The 22,717-nt window shown below is 37.2% G+C and overlaps 1 protein-coding gene across 1 annotated transcript in view; it reads left to right on the top strand.

Moving 5' to 3' along the window:
- The window catches only part of TNNI3K (TNNI3 interacting kinase), a 258,488-nt gene that overhangs the window by 69,683 nt on the left and 166,088 nt on the right, over window positions 1–22,717 (top strand). Inside the window, exons 6-9 of the mRNA XM_010989036.3 lie at window positions 11,298–11,396; window positions 15,197–15,335; window positions 21,042–21,186; window positions 21,273–21,377. Of these exons, the coding sequence (XP_010987338.1) occupies window positions 11,298–11,396; window positions 15,197–15,335; window positions 21,042–21,186; window positions 21,273–21,377 (488 nt within the window). The remainder of the gene's footprint in view (window positions 1–11,297; window positions 11,397–15,196; window positions 15,336–21,041; window positions 21,187–21,272; window positions 21,378–22,717) is intronic.

The raw sequence follows: 22,717 nt of genomic DNA, 5'->3' as shown, positions 1-22,717 counted from the left end.
CTATCAAGATATTTAATCACTTGTCCCAGGGATTAGTTCAGTAAACCTACAGGTCTAAAAAGATTGCATGAGGTGAGTAGACTTTGAATGAGATTTTAAGAAATAGTAGAATTTGGCAAGGATGCTTTGCACTGGGCATGGATTGGATGATCAAATATATCTGAGGTATGAATGAATTGATTGATCTTTCCTTTTCTGCTTAGCAAACTTCTACTTCAGTTTCCAAGGACACTCCCCCTCTATAGGTTTCTCTATCTTTTCCAGACCAAATTTATAACTTATACCCTCTTTGTTTAGTTACAGTAGCCCATATATTATTTCCATCAAGTCCATGTTTACTTTATATAGTTATTTTGTTTTGTTTCTTCCACTAACCTGTATATTCCTTTTGAGCAATTGATTTTGATCCCCAGAACCTACCACAGTGCTTAGAAAACCTGGGTGCTCAAAAATTTTTGCTGATTTGACCTGCTGCTCCTCCTTTAATATTCACAAGTGGGCAGTAGGTAACTATTTTACTGTAAAGTCAGTTGTGACCTGGATCTTTTTAGTAATAAACTGAAAGGCACAGCAGTATATTTAGCTAACTTTTATGGCATAAAAAATTACCCCAGGACTTTGTGGCTTAAAACAATAAACACACATAATCTTGCCAGTTCTGTATCTCAGGAATCTCAGGATGCCGTAGCTGGTTCCCCTAGCGTAGGGTCTCTCACAAGGTTTCAAGTGGGGCCGTAGTCATCTCAAGGGCTGAAATGGAGACAGTCCACTTTTGTGCTCACTCATGTAGCTGTTGGCAGGTCCTCTCTGGCTGTTATCCAGAGACATCAGTGCCTTGCCGTGTGATCCTATCCGTAAGACATCTGGCTTCCATCAGAGAGAGTGATGGAGAGATCAGGGGAGGGCAAGTAAGATGAAGTCACAGTCTTTTTGTAACCTAATCTTGGAAGTGACATTCCATAACTTCTGCCATATTCTATTAAGGAGAGGTGAGTCATGTCAGGCCCACACTCAAAGGAACTACTTAGCTTCATGTATATCAATACCACTTGTATTTTTATCAAAGACAGTAACAAATATAGAGAGAGATGGATTTATACAAGGATTATGTGTTATGTCTGAAAGATACAGGCTCTGTTAACCCAGGAAACTTGGCACGATGCTAATAATGGTGTTTGGCCCAGTCTTTTCTTAGAAGCAAAGAGGATCTAGCAAGTAGGTGTGGTGGCAACTCTATTCTCCAAGAACTAACAACTCTCTTTTGTTGAACAGTGATTTCCAGTACACGTTCTCTGGTTGTGTAGCATTCCAGTGGTGACTCAGAGGTCATTCAGGGAGAAAGGAGAGAGTACCGAGTCCACGCCCCCTACAACTAGGTGCCATCCAACCCAATTCCATCATAGTGCTTATACTGAGTACTTATGACGAGTTCATCAAGTAAAAGTTTGAAAAACTGTTTGAAATGTTTGAAAAATTGGGTTCCTAGAACAGTGGTTTTTGGCTCTAGTGGTATATGGCATAGTCGTCAGGCGTGTGGGCTCTGGAACATGCCAGCCTGGGTTTCTTTTATCCAGGTTCTGCCATTTCCTACCCACATGAAGGCATTTAAAAGTCTGGGCTTGAGTCCCATGCAGTTATTCCTTGGCTGTATCCACTTCTGAAGCCAAAACTACTTGGGCAGATTTGATAGTGTGTTTCCTTTCATTTTCATTGGTAGGCTTCTATTATTAGTTACCCTACATTTATCTTAGTTTAACATGACCCATGGAGTGGTTAATACATTTACCACCATCATTCCTACTGTTTTCTGTCCTGATAAAAGGTCTCTGACTGGATGGTGTGTGTTCTTCTTTTAATAAGCTTCTTATCTAGAAAGAAAGGCATCTACAATTGATTACTACACCTGTCAAGGCCTAGTGTTTCACAGTCAGTTAAAATATTTTTACAATGGTAGATTTACCAATATCATTGTGTCAGTTTTTCCAAGTTATTGCAGACTAAGGTTTTCAATTATGTTGTTAAATAAAGAGCCCTAGGATATAACTGATTCTCTACATCAGCTGTTCTAAAATGAATTAAGGTAGTGTCTTGCAGTTCATCAAATAGTGAGTTTTCTGGCTTAATTAATGAGGAAGCTCAAAAAGGGGAACACTAAATATTCTATATATTGTGTTTATAACAGAACTAACCTTTGAGTCTGAGCCTTAACTGTTGATGTTGTCTTTTAATTCTAGTTGCTGAAAATTAATTGACCATTGAAATAATTTTTTAGTATTCTTATTATCTATTCTTATCTAAGAACTAAAATCTTTATGTATTCCATCTTATGTTCTGTTAGTTGACTACACCTCACCTTCAAAGTGTAATTTAGAAGTTGATTTTTTTCAAGTAGAGACCAATCACTTGTTTTCCACAGGTGATTTGGGCTGGAGAACAAGAATCAGGGGAAAACCCTTTGTCAGATGGTACTTGCAGCCCTCCATAATTCTGCTGTCCAAGGTGTGTGCAGTGTGCAGAGAAACATTGATAAGAGGGAGCCTAACTCCTACTACAATTTTCAAGTCCCTACAACTGCAATAAAGTGAAAAATCTTGGGCCTTTGGCAAGCTATAAAAATATATCTCATAAGAAAAAAAAATTGTGGCTTTTGAAATGCATAGAACATGATGTATTCATAACACAGTGAACATTGAAAACCTGTTTTCTCAGCCAAGGATTTTAAAATAAGATCCTCACATAAGGAAATGCTGCAAAAAAGTATATCTATATGGAAAAAAATAGCACAGCAAGATGATGATTTGCTAGAAGGCTTAGAAAAATTTGCCCCTCTTTTCTTAAAAATTTTTCTTCCATAGACTTCCTTAATAGGCATCCTTTTGTTCTCTTTTTCCTTCTTGGATGACTTCTCTTCTCCCTTGCTGACACCCCTTTCTTCCCAGTTTTAGCCATGAATATCCCACAAATATCAGCTCTTACCTTACAGAGGTGATATTATCTCCTTGCTTCAATTATTACTTCTAAAAAAATGATACCACTTGTATCTCCAGCCTTGACCTCACAGCTTCTCATCACTCTTCTTCATCCACCAGTTTTCCTACTTAACATTCTCGTTTCCTAAGAAGTGATACATTTCTATAATCATGGGAATTCTTTTATTATATGCATACAAGTTGATATATTGTTAAGCTCTATTTCTACAACTTAAGAATATGGAGCATCCCTTTAATTTTGATATTATCTTGTGGAATCTTTTTCTGAGTAATTTTCAGACATGAGATAATTTAATTTTAACATGAGATAATAAGCAAAAGATCACATAAGAGAACCTCATTTCTGTGACAGCCTGAAGAAACTATTTTCCAATAAGTTTTTGTACTCAAGTATTTAATTAGAGCTATGTCAGGTTAAAAAAAAAAAGTTATTACAAAAGTATTCAGCCAGTGTTTCAAGTAAAAACCTCTGTAACTACATGATAGAGAGTTTTCATCTAACAATTGTAATGGGTTTCAAGAAGTGAGTATATATACATACTTAAAAATAAAAAATTCTACAGAAAATAGAGCATAAAATCAAAAGATGTGCTTATTAAATCCAGAGCAAGTTCTTCCATCTAAAATGCTAAGTAATATAAGCCCTGAATACAAATAGATATGCAATTGTTGGTATTTCTAATTGGCATAGCTGTTGGTTGTTGTTTGAAAACTTGAGAATTATGTTCACATCTTGATTGAGGGCTTGGCCCCAACTGAAACAGCTTTGGTGTTGGATAAGATCACAGTGAATGACCAAGGGGAACTGGAAGAAACTAGGCGATGTTCCTACTTCCTAAATTCATGAAGTAGACAAAATTTGGTCCTCATACTCACTTTCCCTTATAGACTTCCTCTTTTACAGTCCTCATTTGTTGATAACTTTCATCATCTCTCCCCATCCCCGGTCCTCCAACGTGCTGAGTCATGTGATTCTACCATCTTAATGTCTCTAAAACCCATTCACCATCTCCAGGCTGCTACTTCTATCTCAGATCATTTTTATCCTTCTCTCTTTCTTTTTAGTTTACTATGAGACCCTGCCACCTGATCACTGCTCTTCCGGTCTTGCTCTGTCTTCAGTCCACTTGCTATACTATCACTAGAAGGCTCTTTTTAAGATTCAAATCAAAATATACTTTACTCCTACTAAAAATCTCTTAGTGAATCCCCATATGGAAAAAATTTAGGAAAAAGTCCTAAACTTCTTCTCATAATATGTAAGGCTCTTCAAGATCCCTAACATACAACTTCTACTTGGAATAAGTTTTATCTTTATTTTTTTCAGTCATCTGCAAACAATTACAGTCTTACTGTTATACTGCCTATATAGCTGTCCTTGAAAAATCCTTGAAGAGCAATGTCAACCAAGAGCTACATCTTGTACAAGACTATCTGAGATGGCAAGAAGTAGCTAGCTGGCCCCAGATAACACACAAAAAGAATAAAAACAGGATGGGGTAGTAGTGTGCTTTGGACTCCCATAGATCTGAGTTTAAACTTCACTGCCTTTTCCTAAAGCACCTGTGTAATTCTTAACTTTATTGTTCCTATTTTTTAATGGGGCTAATAATAATTCCATGGGATTGTTGTGAACATTAAATGAGATATTTTCCTTTAGCTCGTAGATATTCTCAAAGTACACATTCAAAAAATATTAGTTCCCTTTGCCTTCTAATGCTTCATTCGAAAGAATAAAAATCAAAGGGCAAGTGATATAGATGAGATCAATGTAGGGAACTATATAAACCCAGGGTAAACATAGTTGGGAAATAGAAAAGAAATGTATAATTGGACTGTCAGTTGCCAAATAACAGAGCCGGTACTGGAGGAAGTCTGGGAAAAATACTTGTATCTGGAGAGGGAGGTGTGCATGTGTGTGTGTGTGTGTGTGTGTGTGTGTGTTGTAGCAATAGCAGCAGCTGTAGTAACAGTTGTAATAGAATCAACTAGCGGATGTATAAGCCAAGGTAGCTGATAACCACCACTTACTGAACACTTACCCTTCTGTGCCAAGCACTGTGCTGCTTTACATGTATTATCTTAATTATACAAGAGAATTAAAGCAGACAAAGGAGATCAAAAGGAAACACAAGTGAGGAAAAGGCAACACTTAAGAAGCAGTTAAGAGGTGAACAGAGTCTCCTCTGCAGAGGAGAAATAAGAAATCTGCAGAGAGGTAGCAATCACATTCAGTGGGCGTCAGTCAGTCTAAGGGAAGATAGGATCTTAAGGAGCAGACAAACAGTAACAAATACTGGAGAGATATTAAAATAAGGAAAAGGCCAAAAGTGTCCAATGGAATGGGCAGTTAGGAGACTTTTGATATCATTTTCCAGAGAAATTTCCCTGGAGTGGTGAGGCTTGAAGCCAGAGTGTAGTGGGTTGAGGAGTGAATAGAAGGTGAGGGCATGTGGACAAAAGGTGTAGACTATCTCAGAAGAAGATCATCTGGAAAGTTTAAGAGAGAGGGCGATGGTTTGAGTGAGGGGACGCAATTGAGAACTAGTTATTAAAAATCAGAACTGATAATAACTGAAAAATATCCAATCTACATCAACTTGCATGTTAACATCTTTGGGATCATTTTGAATTCATGAGGCATAAACTTTGGAAAACATTTTCCTTTAAAAGTTTGCTAATACAGATTTCCCACTGAATGGAAACGGGTATTATCCCCAGATAGCTTCCCTTTCTGCTCGCTTTAAGTCTCAATAATAAACATTAGATAAAAACATACAGAAGAGAAAACTCTGGCTTTATGCAAACTATGAACCCTAAGGGAGACATCAGTATGAATTTGAGGAAGACTCCAAAGAAGTCACAGGAAATGAGATATCACTTAAAGCAAAGAAAAATTTAATTTCAAAGTGTAGATGTTTGTTGAAGGTCTACTAAGTATAAGACACTATATTTAATTTTGGTAATTTCAACTTAGATTGATTGCCGTCTTATTCCATGTAGAATTTACCTTATTCTATTTTTCTTCCATGGGACATTTAGTTCCTATTGATAATGGTCATTTTTTTCTTCTTCATCACTGCCAATGATTTTCATAAGATGAAGGTCAGAGTGGGAGCTAAATGGGACCAAGTCAATAAATTAAAGTCATCCTTTAGGAGAAACATTCAGCCTGCGAGGACAATTTGGGTCTTTCCTCTTCTAGGCATTGCTTTCTAAATCTCTGGAATTTTAAATGATAAGGTCTGACTATTTCAGTTGGAAGTATTAAATCCCAGTGCCTCAGGTGAAAAATCTTTTTAGCTGGAGTGAAAACTTCTCACCCTTCATTGAGACAAGTCTAAAACATGAAAAAAAAATGTTTAAAACTTTATGTAATACCAGTTTACTTACAGTGATAATTAATGCAAAGATTGAATTGTGAGGACAAATAGTATAAGCATTTAGAGAAAGAAGTGATCAATACTCTAAAGTATTTGTGGAAGATTCTCAAAGAGAACCAGAACAGAGCTTGGCCTTGAGGCTGGGATGTTGTAGGCAGAGAAAGAGAACAGAGGCTTTCTAGGAAGTAAAAACAGAATGTGTGTGAATACATGTTTAAATTACAACCTGGAAACTGAAGAGACTCTGGTTCTTTTCATGAGTCAACTGGCAAATAAAAATACCTTTAAAGGGTAATGTAATAGTAATAGTAATTCCCTGCCATCAAAATAAAGATCTCTGATCCATTTTGTGTTCCTAAAACAACCACTTGAGGGATGGCACTTTGTGGTGCTTATCATTCCATCAATAAAAGATATCAAGGTACCAGCCCATATTTGAATCTTCTTTCTTTAATAATAATAATAATACTGATATATATGTCAGCATACAAATCTAAGTATGATATAGACAAAACAAAAAGACAGCCTACAGAATGGGAGAAAATATTTGCAAACAATGCAACTGACAAGGGATTAATTTCCAAAATATACAAGCAGCTCACACAGCTCAATATCAAAAAACAACCCAATCAAAGAATGGGCAGAAGATCTAAATGGACATTTCTCTAAAGAAGACATACAGATGGCCAACAGGCACTTGAAAAGATACAACATCACGAATTATTTGAGAAACACAAATCAAAACTATAATGAGGTATCACCTCACACTGGCCAGAATGGCCATCACCAAAAAGTCTACAAACAATAAATGCTGGGGAAGGTGTGGAGAAACAGGAACCCTCTTAGCCCTGTTGATGAGAATGTAAATTGGTGGGGCTACTATGGAGAACAGTATAGAGGTTCCTTAAAAACCCAATAATAAAGTTACTGTATGATCCATTAATCCCACTCCTGGGCATATATCTGGAGAAAACTCCAATTTGAAAAGACACATGCACCCCGATGTTCACAGCAGCACTGTTTACAATAGTCAAGACATGGAAGCAACCTAAATGTCCATTGGCAGATGAATGGATAAAGAAAATGTGGTATGTGGAATACTACTCAGCCATAAAAAGGAATGAAATAATGTCATTTGTAGCAACATGAGTGGACCTAGAGATTATCATACTAAGTGAAGTAAGTCAGTCAGAGATAGACAAATATCATATGATATCACATATGTGTGAAATCTAAAAAAAAGTGACACAAACAAACTTATATACAAAACAGAAAGAGATTCATAGACATAAAAAACAAACTTATGATTACCAGAGGGGAAAGAAGGGAGGAAGGATAAACTGAGAGTTTGTGATTGGCTGATACAAACTACTATTTTCAGATAAGATAAACAACAAGCCCCTACTGTATATACTGTATAGCACAGAGAACTGTATTCAATGGTTTGTAATAACCTGTAATAAAAAAGAAAATGTATATATATATGTATATATATATGACTGTATATATATGTGTGACTGAATATGTATGCTGTACACCAGAAACTAATGCAACATTGAAAAAAAACATGAAAATAAAGTGAAAAGTATACAAAGAATTCTAAGTATGATAAAGTTCATTTCTTTAAAGAGTTTAAAGATTATTAAAATATCCTTTTTGTGATAAGACTTGTTCCTGGTATACAATTTCACTAGTAGTTTTGTTATTGTTTTTGAGGCAAAGAATCAGAGCTATGTATTTACTCAAAAAATTTAAAACAATAAAACTTTATGTCCTGTAAAAATCTTAAGGAGCTAATGTAAGTAAAACTCCAGCCACAGATCCTGGCATGGAACAGGCCCTTGGGATTTGCTAAAGGTTAATTTGAAATGAATAATCAAAAGCATTTGTTGAATTGAATTGTTTAAAATTTCTATCACATAATTAGATCCCTACTATTTTTTTTTTTTTACCATTTAAGCCATTTTTATTTTTCTGGATTTATTTTTTTATTGACATATAGTTGATTTATAACGTGTTAGTTTCCAGTACACAGCAAAGTGATTCAGTTCTCTCTCGCGCTGTATATGTAAAGAGAGACACATATATGTATTGTTTTTCGTATTCTTTTCCATTATGGTATATCCTAATTATTAATGTTTAAATTCCCTGATGATTGATGGTAGAGATATAATCCTATTATTTTTTAACTAGAAATACAGTCAAATTCAATAATTACTTGAATGCCTATTATGTACCTAGCATAGTGGTGCGTAAAATAGACAGTTTGTGACATCATGGGGCTTTGTGTAGTGGAAAGCATGTGAAGTTGATTGGGAGTTGGGATTGGAATTGCTGGGAGTTTGGGATTGGAGCTGAGCCTCCAGTTCCATCAGCTCTTTCAGGTTCTGTAGTGGGGGAAGCATGGTTAAAATGATCTGATAGACATAGGTTCCAGCCTAAACATTAATATGAGTCCATTGTCTTAGCCACATGACAGGCACATTGGTACATCACAAGCATTCCATTATAGTCCTGTAAGATTGCTAGGGAACACACTCCCCATCGTGACTCCAAATATCATAAGAATGAATAAATGCATTCAACTCATATAAGTAACATGTGAAATTATTCAGATAATTCCAGTGAACATTGCTCTCAATGGTTAAATATTTCCTTGAATTTTAAAACAAACTAAATAAAGCCTACAGTTCAATAATGACTCTGTGTGGTTTCATTAAAACTTAAATTTTGACAGTTTCTCGGAAGGCCAACACTTCATAATTAATGAATGCTCAGCCAAAGGATTGACCTTCTGAACGACTGGATAAGTGCAAATTTAGGAGGGAAAAAAAAATTGCTTTGGACTATTTGTTGAAGCCTAAGGGTCGTTATCTTTGAGAATGAAAGTAAGTTCTGGAACCAAGCCTAAGAAATTGGCTCTCTGTGTTAACATTTGAGAGTCATTTTTACAATAAAAAGGCATGCTGTCTACTTTGTTTTATGCTATATTTAAAATGAGAGAAATTGTAAAAAGCTTCATTTACCTTGATCGTTTGTGACCTCCTTTAAAGGTTCCTAAGATTGAACTCCCAGGCACGTGACGTTTAAGATACCAGGCGTTTGATATAAATGGCTCCAGCGTTCATTTCTGAGCTCAGTCTACAAAGCTTCTACTGACAGAAAGTTCCTTCTTACCTGAGATTGAGGCAGTTAGTTCATTTACTTAAAGGTTAGTGTTAATGAGATCAAGGTCACAGGAGAGGCCTGATGGAAACTTCAAGTCAAACAGACCTAAATTTGAATTCCAGTTCTGCTTCTTACTAGTTGTATGACCTCAAATAAGCTACATAGCCTCCCCGAGGCTCAGTTTCTTCACCTTTAAAATGGGAAAGTAACACCTACCTTTCTGTGTTTTGGGGTGAGACAGAGACACTCCAGTTATTTATGCAGTTGGTTCAAGGACTGATGCGTAATATGCCCTCAATAATGTTTTTTTGTTTTAGTTTTTTAATAGAAAAACAACTCACTGTACACATTGTGTATTCTATTGATCGTTAGTCAGCAATATCCAAATATCGGCAAAAGCATTGTACGGAATGCATATAAACCTATACACCTGCTTATTATACTTTTGAGCCCACCAGAAATTCAGATATTACAACAAGAATTCCTTGTCTCTTTGATAATTGTATGACAATTACAGTCAGTTCTAATGCGATCCCAGTGACTGAATAAATTGTGAGAATAAGCATGTAAAATAACATAGTTTTAGCTCACATGTGCTCAATAAATTGTGTGCTGGTACATGGATACATGGATGACTGAATGAATGGACTATTTAAAACTGTGGAGCACTCAGAAACAAAGCTTGAGGTAAGAGACTAGGGATTTACTTCCCCGCCGACACTGACTTGCTCCATCACTTTGAGAAATGTCTTAATTCCTCTGATTCTCAAATTCTTCTTAAAAACCTAGTAGTTTGTTGTGTGTCCATGAGCTGCTCCATTTCTGAAGGGCTATGATTTAAACAGGCAAGAAAAGTTGATTTAGGAGGCAGTTTGTGTACAGGAACAGAAGAGGTGTTCCCTGAGCTCTTAGATCCCGTCCTCACGTTTTCTCTTCTAAGTCTATCAGACTTTTGAAAAGTTTCCCAAATGTAGGTTATTTTATCAACTGAAGAATAGAGAATGCATTAGGAAATTATTTCAATCAGTTTTCCAGAGAAGAGGGACTTAGAGATGGGAAATCTGAAGGGTCAGTCAATAGCTCCTGGTAGGTTTTTTTCTTTTCTTCCCCACTTGTTCATTCATTCATGCAACAAGTGCTTATTGAATAATTACTGTTTCCATGGCAACATGCCAGGGTAGGATTGTAAAGACGAATTTGATATTCTCTTTATCCTTAAAGAATTTGTTCTTTAGGGGGGATGGAAAAGCATGCACGTACATGTTAAGTGTTCTAAATGGCATGAAAGTTATATGAGATTTAAAAAGAAGGTAGACTTAATTTCAGCAACTTGGTTGGCAACAGAGGAAGGAAAATTAAAGAAATCTTGGAGGAGATGGCATTTAGCTTGGGTTTGGACATCCGTAGATTGGGCAGAAGAGAAATTCTGACAGAGGAAATAATGAACAAAGACTCAGAACAGCAGGAAATGGAGTGCAGTTCAATCATACAATTGGCTTTATGAAAGAGAGTTATGGGAAATCCATTTAAAAGGATGCCATCAGATTGAGAGGGCCTTGAATGCCATAGTAAGGGGGTTGGTTTTTATTTTCTAGGCCAAAGCAAGCCATTGCAATTTTCAGAGACGGGAGAGGGAAGAAAATTGTGTTGTAGGATGTGACTCCCAAAGAACAGCTGTGCATTATGGTTGTAAAATGAACTTCGATGGGCAGATGTCCCCGGTGAGTCTCCTAACCCAACTCTCGTTCTTGTCCAGGCTGCTGACGTGCTGCTGCAACATGGAGCTAATGTCAACGTTCAAGACGCAGTGTTTTTCACTCCGCTGCACATCGCAGCACACTATGGGCACGAACAGGTAAGTCAGTAGCATTTCCAAAGCCTGGGGGATTACTTAAGTGCTCTAGGCTTTTCTTGAACTGTCCTAGCTTCAAAGAAAGGATATTTAAGGTATCTTTTGAATTATTTTTGCCGTCTTCCTCATCAGTTCCACCCTTGTGGAGCTTTTGCAGATCCACAGAAACATTGCAGCTGCTGAGTTATTCATTTTTACTGACAAAGTACACAAGAGGCAGGAGAGTATACTGCTAAGTGTGCAGCCGTAAGAATCAGCCTGAATTTGAAAAAAATGTCTAGCTTTTTGACCATGTGTATGTTGTATAATATCCCTGACCCTCAGTTTCTTGATATATAAAGTGGAGAAAACATTAATAGTACCTATCTCATAGGGTTGCTGTTACCATGAGATATTAAAATTAAAATGTTTGGCAAGTTGCTCAATAAATGTAATGAATGCCACTGTGATGATGCTAATGACAGTAACAATAGAACAAATCATAAAGGCCATTCCAAAAGTTCTCTGAAAAGAAATGACTTTCAGAATCTAGGTTTCTTCTTTTCTGCTAATCTGGGATGTGGTAGGCTAAAAAATGTCTACCAAAATATGTTTGCATTCTAATCTGTGGAACCTGTGAATGTGACCTTAAAAGAGACGTTGTAGATGTGACCAAGTTAAAGATCTTGAAATGGAGAGATTATCCTAGATTATCTGGGTGGACCTGATGAAATGACAAGGGTCCATAAAATCGGAGTGAGTAATAGGAAATATGACAATGGAAGCAAGAGATTAAAACGATGCAAGAAGGCACCACAACCTAAGGAATGCAGGTGGCCAGCAGAAGCTGGAAGAGTAAGAAATGAAAGCCTCCAGAGGGAATGTAACCTGCCAACACTTTGATTTTAGACTTCTGACCTCCAGAACCGTGAGATAAGAACAATGTTGTTTTTTTTTTTTTTAACAATGTTGTTTTAATCCAGTAATTTTGTGGTAATTGCTACAGTGGTAATGAGGAGCTAATATATGGAATAACCTAGATAAACTGAAAAATAATCACTAAGTGTGCTTTAAATATATAATTTGCTTTAAATATATAGTTGGACAATAGGTACATATTTATAAAATTTGATAATCTGTAATAAAATGATAACATGTATAGAACACTTTTAAGTCAACAATATATCTTTATTCAATAAATAATTTCATTTGACCTTCATGACAACCTTATGAGCTTAGTAAGAGTTACCACATGAGTGAGCTCACATTATGGGACAGGCACTGTGTTAAGACCTTTATGTGGACTTCTTTTTTTCCCTAAGTTTGCCGCAGTCCTAAAATTAGCTGTTATTTGCCCCTCCTTATCAGCGTTGCGCACTGATAAGCACATTGAGCTTACTCAGGTCAGGTAGCATGCCAGAGTCACGCAGCCAGAAAGGAGAAGAGCTGGAATACGTAGTCAGGTCTGTCTGATCCCAAAGCCTGTATTCATTCTGTTGTACCAAAGAGCCTTTTATTATCCCTCTTCTACCAGTGAGACAGATCATGAAGTCCAGGCCATTTACTTAAGTGGTGGAGCTAGAATTCAAGGGCAGGTGCTATCATCCCAAAGTCCATTGATTTTAAGCATCAACATATTGAAAGACAAGATCTTTGTGTGCTGCTTTCAAACACCATCTTTTAGCTGTACCCAAGGAACTCGATAGGACCAAATAAAACAGAAATACAAATGCAATTGGAGAACCAAAACTTAGCTGCTCTTTTAACATCTCTTTTTCACTCTTCCTCATTTAATATCTCTAGATCTCTAGTCTCACTCAGTTGTGCAGTAGAATCACACCTTTTTACCTTCGTAGAGGTCATGCCGTTGCACTGCCTGAGGATCCCAGGTTGAAAATCAAACTTGCTTGTGTCTCTGTGCTGTTCTCGTCATTGTGCCTTTATTTCTTTGCTGACTGGCATATGCCCGGACACTCTCAGACCTGTGAAGCGTGACCTATGGCTAGGGAAGATTGCTCATTTCATTGATGTGCTGCTCAGAGTGCACTGGAGTGCACTGGAGAGCTGTGCACTGAAAGTGCTTTTGAAAGTACGGAGTCCAAAAAGCTCAGGTGATGAAAAAACTCCCAACTTTCCTGACTTCAGGCACAGACAGGATGTGCCCAATGCATGTGATTCGTAGTGTCATCCTCTTGGATGATTAACCTCATCACCCAGCAGAAACATAGAGCGTCTATGCATGTGGTGTGGAGTGCTAAATTTGTTTGCTTTCCCTGAGCTTATAGTCACAGTCTTGTAAAATTATGCTAAACTGTGGAGGGCCCTTTTATGATAAGAGACTCACTTTCTGTGCGCAGAGGCAGCATGGAAGTAATTTGTGGTCGCTATTGTCATTGGCTGAAATATGCTGACAGGAGAATGGTGCATTCGATATAGAAATGTGCCTAATGTGCCAGGTTCCTTGCCGTTTGTTTATTTACTTATTTTTAAGTGGAAGAGTAGATGTCTCGTACCGAGAGCAATATTTCCTAGGTATATGATAATAGTGCTTAATAGACAATCGATTTCAAAGATAGTTTAAATCTGTCCATTATAAAGTCACATAATCAGAATTTATGAAGTCTGTAAGTGGAAATATCTGCTTAGGAGTGCAAAGTTCTTGAGACTAAATGTCTACTGTTCAGATTTCTCCTGAATTAAGTATCGGTCTGTCCATTAGTCGACCAAGGGGTAAAATGCACATTTTCCACGTTGGTGCTACCACTTCTGCCATCGTTTATTGAGGATCAGGCACTTTTCTAAATGCTTCATGTGTGATAACTTATTTAATTCTCATGAAAACTCTGTGAGGTAGAACTAATATCATTCCCATCTTAACAACAAAGAAACTGAATTTCAAGAGGCCAAATGATTTATTCAAGATGACATTACCAATAAGTAGAAGCCTGATTTCCAATCCTTGTTCTTTACCGACGACACTCAATAGGACGCCTCCCCACATTCCACCCAACTAATTTTTTGCCTAGAATTGCTATCAAATGTATGCCACGTTCTTGAAAGGTTTTTCCCCATGATATATTTATTTGCTGCCACCTTAATGCTGAAACCTCAGTGGTCAAGACATTTGAAGCGTCCTCCCATAGCTGTTGTTTTAATGGTACAAGTGCATCCTAACTTATCTCTTGGGATCCCTGTGATGACTTCTGAAATTCCCAGGGGAGGCAATGTCAGGTTTAGAGAAATTATTTGGAAGGCTCCTAAGGGAATAGGTAAATATTTTGAAGAAATCCCGTAAATTACCTGAAACAACCCCTGCAAGCTCCTAAGTTGTGGATTACTTCATTTCTCTCTGGCCTTTTGGATGTGAATCTCCGCTGGTTTGGGAAAATGCTCAGGGCTAGTGAAGCTATATCCCATTTACTCACAAATCCAGAAAAGGACCCAGAACGCCAGTAGCAAGATGGCAGTTGGTGACCTATGCATGGAGTTGCTGTGAAGATCAGTAATCTAGGAAACAGTGCTGGCTTTGGCCAGAAGGAGACTTTAGAAAAGATTGTTCAGAGAAGATTATGGATGACTTCAGAGAAGACTATTTATGTACACTGAAGACCCAAACCTGAAATTGTCCCGGTTTTGGATTTCTTGTTAGTTGACATAAAAATAAATTCCTTATTGTTTAGGCTGGCAGAGTTAGGATTTTCTGTTATTTTCAGGCAAAAGTTATCTAAGATAAGGACTTAATGACATGTCTTCTTCCATATTGCTAAAAGTATTGCCTTATTGTTTGACATTTGTTACTAATTTCAAATGAATGGATCCTTTAGGTAACCCGCCTCCTTTTGAAATTTGGTGCTGATGTGAATGTAAGTGGTGAAGTTGGAGATAGGCCCCTCCACCTAGCATCTGCAAAGGGATTCTTTCAGATTGCAAAACTCCTGGTGGAAGAAGGCCACAAAGCAGATGGTAAGATTATGGTAGAAGAACTTTGCTGTCTCTCAATTTATATATACTTTTTACTTCTACTTAACTTGTTTACTAGAGGATAATCTTTAAGCTGATTAATCCTGTACTCATATACTAACTTGTTCCACAAGTTATAATTTATTATTTTTAATGTATTAATTAAACGTGTATGTTAACCCTTCTTTACATAGTTTAGCTCAACTCTTACTGTATTGGGTGCTCCAGTAAAAGTAAAGGGGTTTTATTAAATTATTCCCACTTGTTGTTATTCACTAATCTTTTTTTTTTTAATTGTGGTAAAATTTACATATAGCAAAATTTTCGAATCTGAATGAATATTGACTTAAGTGAATATTTACTTGTGGATACACCTTTGTAAAAGCCACCTAGATGAAGATACAGAATATTTTCATCTGGAAAGTTGAAAATATTTTATCTGGAAAGTTGAACTCTGGAAATTCCTTTGTGCCCACTTTAGTAAATAGCTTTCACCACCAAGGTAGTCAGTATCCTGGCTTCTGTTGCCAGAGGTTAGTTTTTTCTGTTATTAAAGTTAATATAATTTTGCAACTGCCTTCTTTTGATCAACAAGATGATTTTGACTTTTATCCATGTTGTTGCATGAATCATAATTTGCTCTTTTTTTTTTTTTACTACTGAAGATTATGTGAATTTTCCATAATTTGTTTATCCATCCTCCCTTTAATGGAAGTTTGAATGTTTCTAGTATTTGACTTTTGTGAATATAGCTGCCAGAAGCATTCTTATTCAATTCTTTTTGAGGATATATGTCCTAATCTCTCTCGGGGGAGTGTGTAGGGGGTATATAGCTGGATCAAAGGGTATGCTCATGTATAACTTTTTTAGGAAATTTCAGATAGTTTTCCAAAATATAATTTTTCACTCCCACAGCTACACATGAGAGTTCCTGTTGCTCCCCACATCCTACTTAGTATTTGATATTACTGTTATTTTTAATGGAAATAGCGCTTAGAGTGATCTGGTTGAGGGAAAAAATAAACTGTAGAAAACACAGATTTTAGATGCAGTTAATAGAATAGGATTTCCTGCAACTTTTTGTTTTTTTTAATTATAAAATGAATTTTGGAAAATTGATTGAAAGTATTGAAAAAGAATTCCTTTCTCTTTTTTTCCCTCTCTTTTTCACAAACTTTATTTTTTGACACAGATTCACTCAGAGTTACATCTTGTCGTTAAATTCTCTCAGGCATATCCAGCATTCTTCCGTTGACCCCCAAGAGACCTAATTAAAAGCCCAGCTGTAAGAGCTGCTGGCCTTTGCAGCAGAAATGATGCACATTTCCAAAAGCACGAGGTTGTCAAAGCTCTAGAACTGACATTGCCTTGCTTCAAAATTTAGATTGATACTCAGTTAATAAAACTAATCAATATTTTCACCGACATGTAAGGAGAACACAAAGGCTCCCAGAGACAACAATGGCAAGAGGCTAGGACATTTCTGTTACCATGTTGGAAACAGAGCCATCTTATTTGGTAATGTTTGACAAACACAGTTTGTATCATTTTCTGAGCCAGTATGCGATAACTCAGGAACCTTCTCTATGGTATTATCATAAATAACCTGTGTTGTCAGGATGCAAGGAACGCTGTTCCTCGGACCTTGTTTAAGCAGTCTCTTTGATTCTGTTGGTTTAGAATAGGCAGAGGTACACCCATTTGAATCACCGAACACATAATTGTTTTTGAAACTGCCTCGCTCTTCCAAGGGGTCAAGAACTAGTCACATTTTCCCTTTATTATCAGTGTCAACCCCAGCTTTTTATTCCTCTGCACAACTCCAAAGCTCAGTGGTGTCAAAATGAGTGTCATTTATGATCAGCATGTCTCCAGGATCAAAGGACTCTTCTACAAAAGGCACTGAAATGTGTACTGTGCCCGTATTCCCCATACACACCAGCCTCATATGATACAATTTTTAACATTTTCTTTCTGACTCACACAAGCACTATGTGCCTCCTGCTCAATCATGTAAAAATCAAGAGACAACATGACTCAGATTTTTAAGTATTTTTATTTTCTTCCAATACACATTTGATACTGAAGTCCCTCTTGCACTTCAGCCAATTGCAGAGGATAAACCAGAATATCTTTTGTGCTAATGGACACTGCACAAGATTTATTACCAGTGAGTTCACTTATTCCAAAATGTAGCTAAGCCTCCAGATGATTTATTTTAGATCTGGACCTTGCCTGTGGTTAATGGACACAAGGGTAAGAGTAAATGAATGACCCCAGAAGAGCACAATTTGAAATCTAGAATTTATTGTATGTTTCCGTGGTAACAGAATGTCACAAATGAAAATAAATTCGGGTTACAGAATTAGCCAAAATGGGATTCTGAAAGCATGTTCAGCGTGCTCGGGAGACTGACCTATTTAGTCATGTATGTTTTAAGTCTCTAGTCTTCTTCCTTGTACATCACAGGGCAATGAAAAAGGAGAAATGTGATGCTTTTTGAATGAGATTGAAAAGGTCAAAATATTCCTAGACTCCACAAGAAGAAACTAGAGATACAGTTCTTACAATTTATGATTTTAATAAAGTTAAAAATGGAAAATTTTAAATTCAAAACTTATTAATGTTTGTCACCTGAATGTTGAATACTGTAATTATTTTAATGTGGAATGAGGTATTAGAGAAAGTCACAAAAATTTCTAGGGCACGGTCAGTAAGGAGAAGTAATTTATTTTTTAAAATATGTCTTATCAGATCTATCACGCAGATTTGTTATTGAAAGGTTTATTTAAGACACGCTTGGGAGTTGTTTTAGAGAGCTAGTGGGATGTGCTTACATTGCTGAGTTAATATGGAAATGTTTATTTTATCTTTAAGAGCAATAAGCAGAAAGAAACAAGAAGTAGCACCCATCTACCTACCCACTCTTCCAATCTTTCTTTCAAAAGACATTACTGAACACATACTCTCTTCAAAGTAGAAGACTAATCACCATGTATTTTCTGATAATGACTTACATGTATTCCTTTGCTTGAAGTTCTCTCTTATTTAAATCTCTCAATAAGGTATTAAGTTAGAGCAAATAGAATATCATTCATACATTCAATTTTCCTCAGATAAGATACATGATAATGCATACATTTTTTTCTTTGCAAATTGGCCCAAGGCAAAAGCAAGATATCACAAGGACTGAAGCAGAAATACAGATGTATATATGTAAACCCCATGTCTGATCCAGATTTTTCCTGGCTTGTCACTTTGGTTGATATTTATATCTTCTTTGATGGGAAGAATATCTAGGCCACTGCAGGTAATTCACCAAGTAAATAATCTACTTTGAAGTGTATTGATTCAACTAGAGAAGAGTAATGTTGGGTGGGGTCAGGGACGGCCAAAGGAAAATTATGAATTAATGGAATATTGTGCTGCATTCTGCTTTACAATGTCTCCTCTGAACCTCAAGAACTCTTACGTGACCTCCTGATGCCCTGGGCTCCCGACTATTCTCAAGCATTGACTCATGCTATTGACTTTCCCTGGCTTTCAACAGAATGTGAACAAAGGAAAAGTATCTTTAAAAGGAAGACAATCAAAACAACCAGGCGCATTCTTCTGAAGGAAGTGTGTCCTTCTGAGCCACTCATTAATAGAAAAGATTCAAAGGTTTATTTTTCAGTAACAGCCTTGGGAGGAGGAGTTCAGTAACTTTGTTAAAGATTTCCCTTTGGCTTAAGATCTTGCAGGATAGTAAAATAATAATCATTGTCTACAAATATAGTGGTTATAAAGCCTAAATCAATTTTCATTAAATGCTAAATGATGATTATATTTGCATTTTTAAAAATAAACTATTATCTTGCTTTTTTCCCCCTTCCTATTCATCATTTAAGAAAAATTATTTCCTTCAATTCTTTTGTGTCTATGGGTAATTTCTGTTACAGCTATATTTAAGAATGAGAATTAATGGGGCTTGTTAAGGACTATTATTTTCTATTTTGAATAATGCACCCTGTACAGATGGACAAAGTAATAATGTAAACAAACAGCTATAGAGCAGTTGATCCAGTTATTTTTAGCTTTAAAAATTGTGCTAAAGCAGATCCAGAATACACCAGTTTGGTGTTCATTTATTACTACTCCAGGCCTATAATTATTGACTATTCAACTAGGTTGTAAATCATCTGAGGGTGTAGACTCTATGCATTTGTAGCTTATTGGCCTTAGCACTTAGCAAATTTCTAAGAGGGAAATTAGAAAAAAGGGAGGGTAGACTGCTTTATTAAGTGTCTACTATGTGACAGGCATCACGCTGGGTACTTTCCAGAAATGATCTCCTTCAAATCCTTTCAGCATTCCTGCAGCAACAATAATATTGTTACATTCATTGTTACTGATAAGAAGTCAGTATCTCTAGTACTGAGCACGGTGCTTGGTGCAAACTGATCATTTAGCAGTTGTCAAGGAATGACTATGTGTCAGTCAAGTGTTCTTATTTGTGAGAATTGAAAACTAAATCCTGCTAATGTAAGGACAAAAGGGATGTATTAAAGGATGTCAGTAAGCACACGGACTCTTCCCTAGGACAGGGTAGAAAGCTGGGTTTGGAATTCTCACAGCAAGAAATGATGTCCAAAAATTACACAGCAAAACTAGTCCTTCGAAGACACTCCTGCTAGGCACACACACACACACACACACACACAACCCAATACTTGTGTTTCTGGCATCCAGTCTGTTCCTGGAATCACTACCACTGGAATTGAGTTGGAGCTACTCCACCACTGCTGTGTTGCCAAGATTGGACAGACTCAGCCTTTGTGTGTCATCAGATCTGACATTAGAGTCTGATATAATGTGTCAGTTGGAGGAGCCGATAGGAAAGTGTCCAACCAGGCACTGTCAAAAGTGAAAGGGCCCTGCTAAGAACTCTGCTAGGATAACAAGCCAAAACTGGAATGCATGGTCACCCTCTACTAATGCTGTGCTCTAACTGCAAAGGAGGCTTGGGAAGCACATTGGCAGCCTCAGTGAGAGGACGTGATCTTGGCCTCTAGTCAGCACTTTCAGTATAGGGATTGTCAGAAGAGGTTCTAAGGCTGGATGGGACAGAGAAGGTCAAATGTCCACTCCGGAGTGAACAACGGGATGTTAGATCACTGTCTAAGGTAATACAATGAGCGGGGTCTGCCTCACTCTAAAGCTTGTCATTTCATAGTGCCTAGTAGGACATTTCTCAGGTTGGGGGATGTCAGAACCTCCTAACTAGCGTTGTAAACACACAGAGTGCTAGGCCCCACCCTAAACTATTGAGCCCAGATTGGGGGTGAATTGTGCTCTGTCCAGCATCTGAAATTTTTAATATCTTCTGGGGGAGATCACTTTGAAAGGAGATACTTGTGGAAATAAGGCCATGAGTACCTTTTACATACTTCATGGTTTCCTGAACTATTCCATTGTGCAAGGCAGATTTGACTAGATGCATTCTATAGATTTATGGGAGCTAGAAGAAAGCCTGCTTAATGTGGTAAATGGCTATAGAATAGAATTATAACTTTTTAAATTGTTGTGCTTAATTTCATTTATTATTATCATTAATTGGCAAGTTCCAGGAGTCTCTGAGGCACTTAGAAAAATCCCTGATACTACACATGAGAAGGCAGAGAGAGAGGATTTCAGATAGCATACCTTTTCCTTTCTTGCTGATGGCAGTGAATGCTCAGGACAATGAAGATCACGTCCCACTCCACTTCTGTTCTCGCTTCGGGCACCACGATATTGTGAAGTACCTGCTCCAGACCGATTTAGAAGTTCAGCCACATGTTGTTAATATCTATGGAGACACCCCTTTGCACCTGTGAGTATTATATGCAGTTCCACGGGGACTCCAGTTATACTGTGTATACCTTCTTACTATGCTCAAAATATTTTCTTTACCTCTAGGGCATGCTACAATGGCAAATTTGAAGTCGCCAAGGAAATCATCCAAATATCAGGAATAGAAAGTCTGACTAAAGAAAACATCTTCAGTGAGACAGCTTTTCACAGGTAAAAGAATATTTAAGTGCAATGGCCACTAAACTTAGCTAACACCCTACGACACCTGCAGTTGTGTACATGAAGCAAGAATGAATAGTGGCAGATGTTACAATCAGAGAGCAAGAGCAGAGGGGAGGCAGAGGACAAGGAGCCTAAGCTAGATGCACAGAAGAAAAGGTAGAGGCAGATGCTGCAGTCAGTACAACAGATGGGGCCAGAGCCAGATGCTGCCTTCCTGGCAGCAGCCACAGAGACAGGGACTGATGTTGCCAAGGCAACGAGCACATCAACATCTGTAAGCATATTGCTTCTATTCCACTTCACTCTGCAGAAAGCTGCCAAAAGGGGCAGTGCCCATAATCCTCCTCCGACAAGAATCTCATTACCAGAATTCATCAACATCAAATGTGACATTTTTTCCTTACCACTTAAACCTTATGTACAAATGTATCTACCTATCTAAGACATCCATCTGTCAGCCTGTAACAGCTTAGTCAGGGTGGCCACTGAGATACCTAAGAAGGCATTTGCTCCTTGCTAGGAATCCATGAGAGTCCTTTACAGTGTGCTCTGGAAAAGCACACTGAAGGAGCAGCTGGGTTTGGAAAAGTTGCAACAAAGAAAGAAGGAGAGAGGCAGAGACAGAGAGACAGGGAGAGAGAGAGAGAATGGTAGAAAGGAAGAAAGAGGGAAAATTTTGCTAGAAGCTCAGAGGCATGACTCCCTAAAATGTCCAAGAAGAAGGCAGATGTTTCATCAAATTTAAAACTCTCACTTTTAACAGATTGTTTTGCTTATAAAAGTAAAAATATAGTAAACCTTGAATGTAAGACCATTTACCCATCATATTACAGATTTTTTGGCTAGTTTGCAACCTCTAAAAATGTAGTCAAGACTAACATGTTGTTTATGCAGTGTTTGCACTGCCCTGGTAAATAATAGAAATGAGGGTCTCATTTTTTTTTTCATACTGAACTAAAATTAAGCCTGTGCTTCTGTATCAGGCGTCAACTTGTCAAATTTTACTTGGATTTCCATATTTTTCTTATCAACCAAAAAGGTCAGCCAAAAGGGAGATGAAGTAAACTACCACTTTTGGAGCAGCAAATATATGCTGGATGATTGGCATCCATTATCGCATTTACTCCTCATAACCATTTTATGAAGTTGGATTTACTATCCCTCTTTTACCAATGAGAAAATTGAGGCTCCAGAAAACTAAGTAACTTGCCAAAGAGTCTTATGGCTAGAAAATCATGTATTAAACACCCAACTAATTCCACATCCTGTTTATATACATCTTCATGTTCTAGTACCAAAATATTTTGTCTGTTTTCTATGCACTCTGT

Source organism: Camelus dromedarius, chromosome 14 (genome assembly GCF_036321535.1).
Source record: "Camelus dromedarius isolate mCamDro1 chromosome 14, mCamDro1.pat, whole genome shotgun sequence".
NCBI lineage: Eukaryota > Metazoa > Chordata > Mammalia > Artiodactyla > Camelidae > Camelus > Camelus dromedarius.
The sequence above is the reverse complement of the archived record's forward strand: the minus strand, read 5'-3'. Positions and strand labels throughout refer to the sequence as shown.